General features: G+C 46.0%; 1 protein-coding gene across 3 annotated transcripts in view; it reads left to right on the top strand.

Annotated features, from left to right (window-relative positions):
- LOC139749543 (KH domain-containing RNA-binding protein qki.L-like) overlaps window positions 1–16,149 on the top strand; it is a 450,440-nt gene that overhangs the window by 305,087 nt on the left and 129,204 nt on the right. Inside the window, exon 2 of one of the 3 annotated variants that reach the window (XM_071663531.1) lies at window positions 12,087–12,131. The exons of the other annotated variants lie outside the window; for them this stretch is intronic. Coding sequence (XP_071519632.1) covers window positions 12,087–12,131 — 45 coding nt within the window. The remainder of the gene's footprint in view (window positions 1–12,086; window positions 12,132–16,149) is intronic. 3 annotated transcript variants of the gene reach the window in all.

The following is a 16,149-nucleotide window of genomic DNA, read 5'->3' on the forward strand; positions in this document are numbered from 1 at the left end:
TTTTTTTTCCTTGTTGGGATTTAAGCAAGGTATAGACGGCTGACTCATCCATATTACTCTACACAAGACAGTTTTATATGTATGTATTATATATATATATATATATATATATATATATATATATATATATATATATATATATATATATATACATACATACATACATACACACACCACCAGTCCTAAAAAGAGTGATCTTTCTCACTTTACTCCTATGTTATGGATAACTCTTAAGACCACATATACTATATATATACATAACCTATACCATTCATATATATATAATGATGAATTCCTATATACGTACTTATTGTCCAATCTTCCTTTTTTCTCCATATTCCGACACATTCTGAACGGTAGGGTTTCATAACGGATCGAACCACCTCGTACCGAACCACCTCGTTGATTCGAAAGGGTCGTCCAGACGTAATGCACCTTACTGTGGGATTGGCTGGAAGACATCGATCTTCGTCTGTAGTTTAGTGGCGGGGTCAAGATAGTGTGCTGGGTCGATACAACCGCAGGTTAAGGTTATTTTGGAATAACTTATGTGAGGGATTGTCACCCGAGGCAGGCATGTGTTTCATGGAGTTGATTCGAATCGTTCCGAAGCTGTATCAAACCAGTGTTTAAGAATTCGATTTCCGATGTCTCTTCGTTGTATATCAACTGACTGTTATATTTATTTCTTGTATCTACCCTGATGATGCGACTATTACGCGAAAGTGCACTTGTGAACTTATCGCGTTTCATTCCTCCGTGGACTTGTAGGATATATATATATATATATATATATATATATATATATATATATATATATATATATATTCCTCTGGTTTATCTAGTGATAAGAGACTCGATATGTAGAATGAAACATTGAAGTTTATACAGATTAACATTTTCATTTCTTTTCGTTGATTTATATCAAAAGACTTTCACATCAGATATCATATCACGTCACCATAGCAGCCCAGGTTTCATACAGGGCTCGCATTTCTCCCCTTCTGAATGGCACTATATTGCTCCCTGTGGCGTCTCGTAGCTCTGTCCTGCCCCCCATACGAGACGAGAGGGTAAACTTTCTGACACAAAGGATAATGAATCCTGAAATTGATCACAGGGTTGGCCTACTATGATGGATGGGTCTGAAATTCAAATTGATCACTTTGGGAACTGTTGGCTGTGGGTGGGTTCGAACCCCTCCTCATTTGTAAAGGTTCTGAGTATCCGAGACTTTGCGTGATCAGGTTTTAGGATGGGATTCCGTTTGGAATGACTAAAGTCACTTTGGAGATTCGAAGCCGTTGATTCGAGGGAAGAAGATGGCGTTCGAATCATCTTAAAAGAGGTTGAGCTGTATTTGGAAGAGCCGGTGTTACTGGGATGAATCAGTGAGTGGATTGGTCCTGGAAATTTGTTCTTGAAGTTATTCTATATAGTCTGAGCCAGGTACCCATTTCATCGACCAAACCTCTAGGGTTGGATGAACAGTTGGGTTTGACTGTGGACCGTCTACCGCAACCAGGTTTCGAACCTATGCCCTTTTAGTACAAGGTTACGACCCTTGATCGCGACAACACGACCCATGAACACTATAGTAAAACTCCTTGAACACGATGGTACGACCTTCGTCTCCATGGGTCGTACCGTCTCGTTCAAAGAAGATCGTACCGTCGTGCTCAAAGTGGTCGTACCGTCGTGCTCAAAGTGGTCGTACCGTCGTCCTCGAGGGTCGTCCTCAAAGGGGTCAATCACTCAACTATGGTGACCCACCCCCCCTCCACCCCCACCTTAAATTGTTTATTATTACTATTATTATTATTATTATTATTATTATTATTATCATTATTATTATTATTCTGTTCGTTAGTGTCTTGCGCCACCATCATGTGAACGGCCAGAGGAAAGGGGACAGTGCAAAACATTTGATTCTCGAAGTAAGAAGTATAAAGAAGGATGTGTGAAGACAACCTCGAAGGCCAGGCCAGGGGGTCTATAAGGTGTCTCACTGCCTGTGGATCCCTTGACAATGTAATCGTCGTGGAAATTACATTTGACTCTCGTATAATCTTCACCCTAAACACCGCCACCACGCCACCCCACCTCCTCACCACCACACCAGGTGTTCGTTGTATGTTTGAACGGCACCACGCGTTTCATTGCCTCTGCACGTGTTCGCATAGGAGTTCTAGCGTTATGTAGATTAAAGTCCGGAATGGAATTCGGATTGAATGGATTTCGGATTTGGGGTGTGCGGATTTTTGGGTGCGTTTTCCGAGGCCACAGGTCAATAGTGTGGTTGTAGAGAGACGCGTTCGATTCGATTCTAGACGACTTTGTCTTGACTTGAAACTGAGGCTCTGCAGAGCACTGGATTTCGACGAGGTCTTGGCCAAAAGGGCAGGGCTAGCGCGTAGTGCTCACCGCGAGGAAATACAAGAGGTACAAAGAACGAGTCTGTGTGTGTGTGTGTGTGTGAATGTGTGTGTTGTGGTCGAGTGTTGTGAGATGGTAGAGGTTGTAGGGTTGTGGAATGGAAGCCAGCAACATCAGTCCCCCCCCACCACCACCACCACGTGTGTGGGTGGGTGGAGGTTGGGGAGGGGGGGGGGGAGGTGGAAAGAAATAGAGTCGGCTACCTAAGGGTCAGAAGACTGACGCTTGACATCCACCGAAGCGCTGGCTGCGCTTGCGCAGCAGCAGCCGTGACTTTAACCCCGCCGATATACCCAGGCCGGGAAAAGGGGAGGTGGGGTGGGGGGGAATAGTACCAGTAATATACACCCCCCCACCACCACTCGGTGGCTGCCTACCAGAGAGAGAGAGAGAGAGAGTTGGGACGTCTCTCAGAGAGAGAGAGAGAGAGAGAGAGAGAGAGAGAGAGAGAGAGAGAGAGTTGAGACGTCTCTCAGAGAGAGAGAGAGAGAGAGAGAGAGAGAGAGAGAGAGAGAGAGACGCAACTTGCTATCTCGCCTAACCGGATCTAGTAAAGTTCCTGGGGGTCGGGAGGAGGAAGAAGACCTAACTTAACCCTTATCTCCTCCGGCTACAGAGTCTAAAAGGCGAAAAACTTATTTTTTCCCTTCCACAGTTTAATAAGATGTCAAAAAGAAAATTCCTGAGGACTGAAGATTGGGGAAATCAAATGACGTGTGTGTGTGTGTGTGTGTGTGTGTGTGTGTGTGTATGTATATAGTATATATATATATATATATATATATATATATATATATATATATATATATATATATATATATATATACAGATAGATAGGTAGATAAATTTGTGTATGATGGTAAATTCTGAAAATATTGATATAATTCGTGAAGGCCTCAAAGAAAATGGAATTCCACACTGAGTATGGGACTTAAAGCCGGCAATGTCTTGTAACAGTTTCCATTTTCGTCGCGCAGCGTAGAGCGTACATACGTAATGAAGGTCAAAGGTCGGCTGGATCTGTCGAGCCACCTGACCTAGGAGTGGTCAGGTAAACGAAGGGTTGGTAAGGGTCGTTAACCGTAATTCCTCTTTTTATTTTTTGGAGGCGGGGTGGCGGTTATGACCCTTGAGCACGACGGTACGACCACTTGAGCACGATGGTACGACCACTTGAGCACGACGGTATACGACCCTTGAGCACGACGGTATACGACCCTTGAGCACGACGGTATACGACCACTTGAGCACGACGGTATACGACCACTTGAGCACGACGGTACGACCACTTGAGCACGACGGTATACGAGCCTTGAACACGACGGTATACGACCCTTGAGCACGACGGTACGACCACTTGAGCACGACGGTATACGACCACTTGAGCACGACGGTATACGACCATTTGAGCACGACGGTACGACCACTTGAGCACGACAGTACGACCCTTGAGCACGACGGTACGACCGTGATCACAATATAAACCCCTAGTGTGTGTGTGTGTGTTGAATATAACCTCCAACAACCTGTATGAACAACAAATCCTAATATCAATGGATGTGCAGCACTTCAGTGGCTGTCAAGTGCCACTCCTTTTGGCCCCAGGTAGTTGCCCTCTTTTTCTCTCTCCACCTCCACCCCCCCCCCTCTCACTCCCTCCCTCCCCTCGTCCCTCCCTCCCCTCGTCCCTCCCTCCCTGCAGCAGCTGCTGCTGCTCTGTGTACCGCAGTCATTCAGCAGTGGATCAATTACCAGCCAGGAGGAAAGAGAGAGAGAGAGAGAGAGGTAGGTACGGGTTTGCTTGCGCTTCTCTCTCTCTCTCTCTCTCTCTCTCTCTCTCTCTCTCTCTCTCTATATATATATATATATATATATATATATATATATATATATATATATATATATATATGAGAGAGAGAGAGCCACACTGCTATAGCTCTATAGAACTCATAATATACATCTACCGCTCACTCGCTCTTTCTCTGATCTCTCTCTCCTTCATCATCCTGTCCGTCTATCTGCCCCCCACTCTCACCGCTCACACTCTCACTCCTGACACTCTCACCTCTCCTACTCTCACCCATCCCTCTCTCTCTCCCCTCTCACACTCTTACCACCCACTCTCACCTCTCCCATCCAGTACAGTAGAGCACTATGTCCAGCACGATAACCCGCCCCAAACATCAAGTCATTGTACTTCTTTGTCCGTGGACGTCCGTGTGTATAGCGGTCACACCTGTGTATAGCGGTCACACCTGTGTATAGCAACCACATGTGTATACCGGTCACACCTGTGTATAGCAACCACATGTGTATAGCGGCCACTTGTGTATAGCGATCACACCTGTTTATAACGGCCACACCTGTGTATAGAGACCACTAGCCTGTGTCGCCCTTTGTGTATAGCGACTCGCCTTCTATAACGGTCGTGTCCTCTATAAAGTTTACCTGTTTATAAAGACCACCTTCCTCTGTCAGTCAGTCGTCTTCATCAGATACCTGTTTATAACGTACCCCTGTATTCAGAGACCACCCTCGTATTTCACACACACGCACACACACACACGTGTCTTCATGTGCAAAGAACTTCCATAAGTGACCACCTCAGTATAGCGACCAGCTATTCTCACTTACCTGGTTACAGCGGACACGTGCCTTTACGGGCGACCTGATATTAGCAGCCACGTGGCTATGAAATAGCATACATAGTCTCTTACAGTACCCTTCGCTTGAAGGACCACCTGTTTTTAACGAGTGCCTCCCTATAGTGACCATCTATTTCTTCCTGTCTTATTTATGTCCGGATTACGCTGTCCGGGATGCCGTTATGTTATCCGGGTTCGGTTCGTTGCTGACCATGACGCACTCGCGGGCCAGCCGTGGTCGAGTACACAGGTTCGAAATCCTGGTTACGTTAGTCGGTCCACAGTCAAGCCAGCTGTTCGTCCTTCCTTATGAGGTTGGCTGATAAAATGGGTACCTGGCTAGGGTGTGTATATATATATATATATATATATATATATATATATATATATATATATATATATACGCACTTGGGCACTCACTCATCAGCACAAGTTAATGAGTGAGAGTACTATACCCATTATCATGTCGTATAACGACCCCCTCCTATAATGACCCCATCACATGGGGACGTATATCATTCCCATCACGTAAACCATGTAATCCCCATCAACACATTGGTGATGTTCCTCATCACCATGTGTCCACAACTTCCCCATCACCAGGTGTTCATAATCACCCCATCACCATGTGTCCACAACCTCCCCATCACCATGTGTTCATAATCACCCCATCACCACGTGTCCACAACTTCCCCATCACCAGGTGTTCATAATCACCCCATCACCATGTGTCCACAACCTCCCCATCACCATGTGTTCACAATCACCCCATCACCATGTGTCCACGACCTCCCCATCACCAGGTGTTCACAATCACCCCATCACCATGTGTCCACAATCACCCCATCACCATGTGTCCACAACCTCCCCATCACCAGGTGTTCACAATCACCCCATCACCATGTGTCCACAACCTCCCCATCACCATGTGTTCACAATCACCCCATCACCATGTGTCCACGACCTCCACATCACCATGTGTTCATAATCACCCCATCACCATGTGTCCACGACCTCCCCATCACCATGTGTCCACAATCACCCCATCACCATGTGTCCACAACCTCCCCATCACCAGGTGTTCACAATCACCCCATCACCATGTGTCCACGACCTCCCCATCACCATGTGTTCATAATCACCCCATCACCATATGTTTCACAACCTCCCATCCATAATCGCCCCATCAATACATATCCCTAACCCTCCTCCATTACCATGTGTCCGCAGCAACACGACCCCCCCATCACCCCACACACATCGCTCGCCCCATCACCAGCACGTCCATCCATCCATCTCCATCTCCTCCACACGTCACCACACGCACGTTACCTTCCCACTCCTGACCCACCCCGACAAATATGGGTGAACTAGTTGGCACCCAGCACCTGCCCCTTGTGGTGGGGGCCCCGGCAACTCCCGCTGCGGTCCTGCTTGTGGTGGGGGACCCAGCAGCTCCCCTTGTGGTGGGGGACCCAGCAGCTCCCCTTGTGGTGGGGGACCCAGCAGCTCCCCTTGTGGTGGGGGACCCAGCAGCTCCCCTTGTGGTGGGGGACCCAGCAACACCCCTTGCGGTACCCACTTGTGGTGGGGGACCCAGCAACTCCCCTTGTGGTGGGGGACCCAGCAGCTCCCCTTGTGGTGGGGGACCCAGCAACACCCCTTGCGGTACCCACTTGTGGTGGGGGACCCAGCAACTCCACTTGTGGTGGGGGACCCAGCAACTCCCCTTGTGGTGGGGGACCCAGCAGCTCCCCTTGTGGTGGGGGACCCAGCAACTCCCCTTGTGGTGGGGGACCCAGCAGCTCCCCTTGTGGTGGGGGACCCAGCAGCTCCCCTTGTGGTGGGGGACCCAGCAACTCCCCTAGCGGTAAACCCCCCCCTCCCCCTTGTCCAGGAGGCAGCCCCCCCACCCCCCCTCCACCTCCCTCTATGCTCAGTCAGCAACCTCCCCCCCCCTCCCCCCCCAAGGCCTGGTCGTTTGTTTACCTGACAGAAGCGCGCGCGCAGGTCGCCCACCCCACGACAATATGGCATCTGATTGACCCAAATCGTCTCGGGATATCTGGGTCGGGTTATCACCGGTTTACATTATCATTATCATCTACGTCATCATTATCTACGTCATTATCATCTACGTCATTATCATCCACGTCGTCATTATCATCTACGTCATCTACGTCATCATCATTATCATTTACGTCATCAGTATCATCTACGTCATCATTATCTACGTCATCATTATCATCTACGTCATTATCATGTACGTCATCATTATCATCTACGTCATCATTATCTGGTGATACTGTCCAGGTCGCCCGTCATGCTGTTCACAGACGAGGAGGTCGTCGGGAGTGAGCCGTGGTGTGAGCTAGCTTTATCTGACGTCCCTGTGTGTTAGCTTTATCTGACGTCCCTGTGAGTTATCTTTATCTGACGTCCCTGTGAGTTTATCTGACGTCCCTGTGTGTTATCTTTATCTGACGTCCCTGTGTTATCTTTATCTGACGTCCCTGTGTGTTAGCTTTATCTGACGTCCCTGTGAGTTATCTTTATCTGACGTCCCTGTGTGTTAGCTTTATCTGACGTCCCTGTGTTATCTTTATCTGCGTTCTTACGAGTTATCGCGTTGCGTTCTTCGTTCTGTCTCTACGATGAGGTATGGATGTAGTTTTATTTCGAAGGAGAGAGAGAGAGAGAGAGAGAGAGAGAGAGAGAGAGAGAGAGAGAGAGTCAGCCAGCCAGGGTGCTTCGGTCGGGTAGAGTTGGCAAGAGGTCATTGCAGAGTGCTGGGCTGGCTGATTTACGCCCTTACTTACAACGAGTGGTTGGTTCATATAGTCTCTCTCTCTCTCTCTCTCTCTCTCTCTCTCTCTCTCTCTCTCTCCTCATATACATCGCCTTACACAGTGGCTGTAAAAAAAAAAAGGGGGGGGGGAGAGAGAGATGGTTACAGTTACAGTAGTGTAAAGACGATGTAAGGCAAGATACAGTGGTGGGGGGAGGGGGGGTTGGAACCCTCCCTCAATACATCTATCAGGTGTGGGACGAGCACCCGCACCTCCCCCCCCCCTCCACCCCCCCATGGCTACAGGGGATAGCTGTCATGGGTAGTGGGGGGGATGGGGGGGCGGGGCAGGTAGGCGACCCATGAATATAACACAAGACAGACATCAAGATGGGGAGGGAGGGAGGGCCCCCCTCCCTCCCTCCCCCATGAATACAATAGATAGACATCAGTGGGGGGGTGGAGGGGGGGTGTGGGGGGCCCTGGGCCGGCCCGCCCGCCCAGGCCCCCATTCATCGACTACACAATAGACACTCTGGAGTTAGACAAATTTAGAATATAATAGAAGAATAGGGAGTCTTTGTGAGGCGCGGCCAGGCCTATAGTGTTGGTACGAGCGCTTTGAAGGGCTGAACACACAGATGACAGCGTTGGAGAGGGAGTGTTTCTGGTGCGCAACACAACAGTCTAGAGTTGTTGGAGGATGTGTGTCTCTTGGAGGGGCGCAACACCTAACTGACAGTTTTTTTGGAGGGGGGAAGGAAGGGGGAGGGAGGGTAGGGTTTGCCGATCGCAACACAAGAGTCTTGGGTCTGGGAGCGCGAGTGTGTGTGTGTGTGTGTGTGTGTGTGTGTGTGTAGGCTGCAACACAGTGTTTACAGTGGCGTAACACCGTTGTTGAGGCCGAGCAGCAGCAGCGGGAGGAGGCTGCAACACTGTATACTGGCAACACTGACCGATGGACAATTATCATTATCATTACTATCATCATTATCACCGTTATCATTATCCACATCTTCATTATCATCATCAGTATCATTATTATCATCACTATCATCATCATCAGTATCATTATCATCATCACTATCATCATCAGTATCATTATTATCACTATCATCATCATCAGTATCAGTATCATCATTATCATCACTATCATTATCATCACTATCATCATCATCACTATCATTATCATCATCACTATCATCATCACTATCATTATCATCATCACTATCATCATCATCAGTATCATTATCATCACTATCATCATTATGATGTGGACGCACCTCGCTTCCTAGCACACCTCCTGTGTCTTCCATACTTGGATCTGTTGTGGGATTACCTTTCAAGGTAATTTAGACTCCCGGGCCTCGCGGATATTCAGCGAGGCCTTCACCTGGTTACTTAATTATATTTTGCCTCTATAATTGTGGATGGGAGAGAGGGGGGTGGGGGGAGTGGCAGCAGCTCTGGGGATGGAACGGAACAGACCAAGGGAGTACGTAGACTAAAGGGAGGAACAGAGTGGAACGCACTGAAGGGAGGAGGAACATAGTGGAACAGACCAAGGGAGGAACGGAGTGGAACAGATCACGGAAGGAACAGGGGAAAAATAGGTCAAGGGAGGGAGGAATATAGTGGAAAAGACGGAGTGAAACAGTGAGGAGGAGGATTATATATATATATATATATATATATATATATATATATATATATATATATATATATATATAAAGAAAAGTCATATCCTTAATCTTTATCATTACAATCATGAAAATTCTTATGCAATGTATATATATACATCAAAAGAGATAAATAAAACACCTTGAACGAAAGTGAAATACGAAGTAGAAAAAAACAATACAAACGTTAATAGAAAGTATAGTCCATCAGAAGTTTAGAGAGAGAGAGAGAGAGAGAGAGAGAGAGAGAGAGAGAGAGAGAGAGAGAGAGAGAGAAATTTTTTTTTAGAAGACACTCATGAATTCAATTAATCAGTACAGAGAAAACGAAACTTTGCCTCGGGCTCCATCGGTATAAATCGATTCCATTTGACAATGATATTTATATTTCTTTTCTTTTTGTGTTATATGTAAAGTCGTGACCTTTTGTCAAACTTGTCCGGAGGTTTGAATGATAATGTATCTGTGGCTACATCTGTTGTCAAGGCAATTTGAACTTTAGGTTTCTTGATTAACTTTTGGAAGAGTTTCAACCGACGGCAAAGTGAAAGTGTCTTGTTCATATATATATATATATATATATATATATATATATATATATATATATATATATATATATATATGAATTAGTAAACGTAGGAATCAGATTTTCTTTTTCACGTAGTACTGAATACGACAGCATATTTACGACTATTAACCTTCCTCCTTCTATCCACTAATCAGAGTACAAACACAGTTCCACCGAGGCATGGTTATATCAAGTACCCCTACACTAATTACACTGTAACCAGAAAGCACAACTGCTACGTGTTTATAGATGATCATAACACGTAGGATGAACAGCTTGTACAAAGTTCTGCCCAGCAGGGGCTTAGAGGGAGTGTAGAAGTTTATGTAAGTTGTGCATCATAACGCGTTGTGATTACTGATAAACTTGTAGCTATTGTACATACTGGTCATTGGGCAGTTAGTGTGGAGTATCTGATACGACTGTGTGTTCCTAATGACCTCCTCCTTTGAAGGTGGAACGACGAAGGAAAAAAAAATGAATAATTAAGGTGTAATTGTGTTTGCACTCTGACCCCTGGACGAAATGGCGATAACATGATGAGAGGACATAAGAAGAATGATAAATAATCATAAATATCCTGTCGTATTCAATGGTGTACTCACTCTCTCTCTCTCTCTCTCTCTCTCTCTCTCTCTCTCTCTCTCTCTCTATATATATATATATATATATATATATATATATATATATATATATATATATATATATATATATATATAATTATCCCTGGGGATAGGGGAGAAAGAATACTTCCCACGTATTCCCTGCGTGTCGTAGAAGGCGACTAAAAGGGGAGGGAGCGGGTGGCTGGAAATCCTCCCCTCTGTTTTTTTGTTTTTTTTTTCAATTTTCCAAAAGAAGGAACAGAGAAGGGGGCCAGGTGAGGATATTCCCTCAAAGGCCCAGTCCTCTGTTCTTAACGCTACCTCGCTAACGCGGGAAATGGCGAATAGTACGAAAAAAAAAAAAAAAAAAAATATATATATATATATATATATATATATATATATATATATATATATATATTATACTGATTACGAAAATCTGAAGAAAGTATACAAGTGAGCTATTGGTCCAAATGTTTAACTTAATCATAAAATTTTAAATTTGTTGAATCTCTCACACCTTTGAAGGTTCAATTAAGGACGCCTTTGAATTATCATAACTCCCTTTGTCAACTTTAATATAATAATGTTTCTTTGTGTTTTTGCTTGGGGGGGAGGGGCGGGGATTGGGTGTATATCTTCTATAAATATTTTGGATATAAATCAATAATAAATTAATAATCTTTTTTCCTAGTAAGGTAGTTATTATTGGCTAGATAATATAATACCATGAGACCATTTCTCTGTCCTTCCTTTAATGACCCAATTGGACCAGGATGGTTCATGGGTCTGGAAAATGGTTCTCACGAACAGGGGGGGGGAGGAGAGGGGGGGATATTTTAGAACAAGTTCGATACAGGGGGGGGGGGGGGAAGGAGGAGGAGGAGGGGGTATCTCGAGAAGGTGATGGCAGGGGATGGGGTGAAGGGGGATGGGAAGTGAAGGGGGTAGGGAGCCGAACATCCCAGAACATGTGGTAATACAAGATTGCCTTTAATAAGTTTTCTCAAGTCATGCAATGGGGTCGTGACCTTGTTTCCAATTGGTCAGTGGCGAGTACTGTGTGATTATCATGATGGAGTGAATACAATCAATTTTTTTCCCCAATTTTGATTTTGTGGAGACACTTCTCAAAAACATATAGTTTTAATAGATTTCTCTGTTCTTTAGTGTATAGTTTATATATCTATCTACAGTCACTCTCTCTCTCTCTCTCTCTCTCTCTCTCTCTCTCTCTATATATATATATATATATATATATATATATATATATATATATATATATATAGATAGATAGATAGATAGAAAAACAAATATTTTGTAAAGTTTTATATTGTTTTATTGATACAATCTTTGTTTCCGCAGGTATGTGTGTGTTGAGGGCAAGGAGGACACCAGGTGCCTTAGGGGGTGAGTTAATGATGTATACATATGTACTCACAAGTGGACGTGTGTACACATACTAACACGTAATTATGTACACCTGAAAGTGTGAACAAATGGGCCCCACACGCGACCACGCGCACACACACACATATTTCTGTTTATTTCTTGTTCTTCTTCCTTCCATTTACTACTATTCAGTCCTCCCATCTCGCCTTTCCTTATCAAAGTTGGACCTGTCCACACTTAGCTCTCTCTCTCTCTCTCTCTCTCTCTCTCTCTCTCTCTCTCTCTCTCTCTCTCTCTCTCTCTCTCTCTCCATCCACTGTCACTCCTGGCTCTCCCTACACACACACACACACACACCAGTGTAGCGCTCGCGTCATCTCTTGTTATTGTCCCGCGTTCGGAGCCTTCGAGCTGTGTCCGAATGTGTCCCTCGGCTCTGGCTTCGTTTGCATGTCATTCAAGAAGAAGCAAAAAATGTAATTGCTCTTAGACTAGCCTTTGAGTACATTGTTCCAACTGTAATTCAGTTTGAGTTAAAATTGTTTGATATAGGAGAGAATTAGATCATTAAACGCAAAATAACTCCAGCGGTTCCTATTATTTTTTTTTTTCTGCCTATGGCAAAGCTCAGAAAAACAGTTCACGTAGGTTGCTTCGAATTTCCTTTGGATTATTTTCATGTACAGGTAAATTATCTCGAATTACCTTTGAATTATTTTTTAGTTACCTTTGAATTATTTTTTGTGTAATTATATTTGAATTATTTTTTGTGTGTAGTTACCTTTGAATTATTTTTGTGTAGCGTTACATTTTAATTATTTTGTGTAGACTGCATATTATATATGAATCATTTCTGTATACATATGTATCTTTTTCATATACTGACGTCATGCCTTGATAAGGGTCGGATCAAAGGCTAGGCCACTATACTGTCGTGTTCAAGGGTCGTACGCCGTGCTCAACAGCCTCGTTGCCTCCTTTACATCCGACCCGTTTACCATAATCAGTCGGACTGGCACAGTCATTGTAAGGGACTTAAAGCTTTAATGACGGACGTGAATGGGAATAGCACTCTCTTGCTCACACGCGCGCCCAGTGCGGAACAAACCGTTTTCTTTAAGCAGATTAATGTCAGGTCGTAAATAAACAGACCAGCGTCGTGTGTTCACCTGTTCAGACCAGCGTCGTGTGTTCACCTGTTCAGACCAGCGTCGTGTGTTCACCTGTTCAGACCAGCGTCGTGTGTTCACCTGTTCAGACCAGCGTCGTGTGTTCACTTTTTCAGATCATAACAGTTCTTGAGGAGGAGGAGGAGGAGGAGGAGGGGGGGGGAGAGGGGTTATATGTTGTATTATCACATATATGAAGTAGAATTCTGGTTGTATTACTGTATGTGAAGTAGATCAGTGGAAAGGACACTTTGGATATGACGTGTTATAGTAGTCTCTCTCTCTCTCTCTCTCTCTCTCTCTCTCTCTCTCTCTCTCTCTCTCTCTCAAAACTTTTATTAAGACTACATTGGGTCGATTACATTGAATTAAAAAAGGATACATTTCGAACTCGTGTGTTCACCACTGGGATTATTTTTAGAATTATATTCCCGGCAAGAATTCTTTTAACGAATCGAAGTTTCCTACAAGAATTATTTTGAAGATTATATTTGCCACTGAGATTATGTTGTCATATTTACCACTAGAATTATTTTGAAAATTATGCCTACCACAAGAATTATTCTCCAAATTATCTACATGCCACTAGAATTATCAAAACATATTGAGGCGTGTAGTGTGTATTGCTCGATATTGTACCCAAGGGTCGTAACGTCGTACGCCAGGCGTCGTACCGTCGTACGCTAGATGTCTTACCGTCGTGCTTTAGGTGTCGTACCGTCATTCTCAGGGGGTCGTACCCGTCATTCTCAGGGGGTCGTATCCGTCATTCTCAGGGGGTCGTACCGTCATTCTCGGGGTGTCGTACCCGTCTTGCTTAAACAGGTCACGACCCCGCCCCTTTTCCCCTCCCTCACAGCCCCCTCATTTCTGATACCATAACCCCCCTTCAGCTCCCTAGCGCTAACCTTTTCCCCTCCTCCCCTCCTCCCCTCCTTCCCACCAGGGCAATCTCAGCGCTGATCTTCCCCTCCCCCCCCCCCCCTCCCATCTCAGGGCGCCCCACATCAAAGCCCAGCCAGCTCTTGGCGGGGACTCGAATCCGAGGGTGTCATTAAACTTTGGGTCAACAATGAACGCGAGTGTGTCAATATTGTCCCGACCAATGGACTACCCAGCCAGCCAGCCAACCAACCAGACAGACAGACAGACGATGAACCCCACCCCTCACCCCCTACTCAGCTACCCCCCTTCCCCTCCCCCCTGCTCTACCCCCCATTCCCCCCCGTTGGTTGTACTGGGGGGGGACGCAAGTAGTGGTACATAGTGACTATGAGATCCGATTGTGTTTGGGGGACGTGGGAAATGTCTCTGGTCCTTGCCTGGGTGTGGAAAGGGAGCTGTGGTTTCGAACCATTGACCACGTGACGTCTTAAAATTTAAGAGTATGTGGTTGATGCCTTGCATTTAATGGACTTACCTGTTTCAGAGTTTTGTCTGTGTGTTGGCTGTTGAGTCTGTGTCTGTGGGAAGTGCTTCGAAAAGGGGGAGTGTGTCTGTCTGTCTGTAGAGGGATTTTATGTATGTCTGTGTAGTGTCTGTAGAAGGGCTGAACGTGTGTGTGTGTGGACTGTGTTCCGTAAAGGAATTCGTGTGTGTGTGTGTGTGTGTGTGTGTGTGTTAAGGGCTTTTCTGTATGTCTTGTCTGTTTCCTCTGTGTAGCTCTTTGCCACATTTTTATAGGTTCAGTGTCTGTACGACTGTGTGTATCTCTCAGAAGCCGTGTTACACACACACACACACACACACACACACACACACACACGTACATACACTTCAAGCAAGACTTTACACAGAGGTGTGATCATAGAACAAGACTCCACTCTAAGCATTAGTGTTATTGTAGAACAAAACCCCAAGCAGTATAGTGTGACGTTAGAACACGACCCCCCCCCCCCCCCATCAGTGAAGCAGCAGCAGACCCCCCCCCCTCCTCCCCCGCCATCATAGCCCGTGTGATACAATAATTTAGGTTAATCATCGTTATAAGAACCTGCTGCTGCAGCAGGAGGCGACGACGACGCTGCTGTGCAGTATGCGTGTGCCTACGTCAGCGTCGGATCGTATGTCGCCCTACGCCCTCCCCCCCCACCAACCAACCCCAACCCCTGACCCTACCCTACCCACACCCAGCCCCTCATCCCCCCCAACAACCAACCACCATCCCCCCCCCTCCGCCAACCACCTCCCTCCCCACCAATCAAAGGGTCACAAATCACTGCCGGTGATGAAGGGGGTGGGGGGGGTGGGGGATGGATAGGGTCGGGTGGGGTTGGTTGGGGGTGGGTGGGTGGGGGGTGGGGGGGATGGATGTCGGCCATGTTCTCAGTTGCGCCAACAGCGACGCGGGAGAGAAATAATATTATGCCGACACAAACAGTCAGGCGACACAGTTTCTCTCTCTCTCTCTCTCTCTCTCTCTCTCTCTCTCTCTCTCTCTCTCTCTCTCTCTCGGGGTGGTTGTGGGGGGGGGGGAGAGCGAAGACTGGCCTCCCGTTTTCCTTGGGGGGGGTGTTCAGAGATTGAGAGGGGGAGGGGGGTGTTGGGTGGAGGGGGGGGTTGTGGGGGGGTAGAGGACTAAGTGATGAGGGGGTCAGGGTGATGAAGAGTGAATCGTTCCTATGGAAGTATTTCAGTCTGTTCGTCCATCCTCCTGTAAGGGTCAAAAGGGTTGTGTGACCTTTGACCTTACGGGGAGGGGGAGGGGTGGTTCAGCTTAAAAAGCTAGAGTGATTTTCTTAATCTCTCGGGGGAAACGGGTTAGTGACCTTTGACCTCTCGAGAGATGGATCAGGTCAGAGTTGAGTGACCTTTGACCCCTTGAGAGAGAGAGAGAGAGAGAGAGAGAGAGAGAGAGAGAGAGAGAG

The sequence above is a fragment of the Panulirus ornatus genome, chromosome 7 (assembly GCF_036320965.1).
Source record: "Panulirus ornatus isolate Po-2019 chromosome 7, ASM3632096v1, whole genome shotgun sequence".
NCBI classification, from domain to species: domain Eukaryota; kingdom Metazoa; phylum Arthropoda; class Malacostraca; order Decapoda; family Palinuridae; genus Panulirus; species Panulirus ornatus.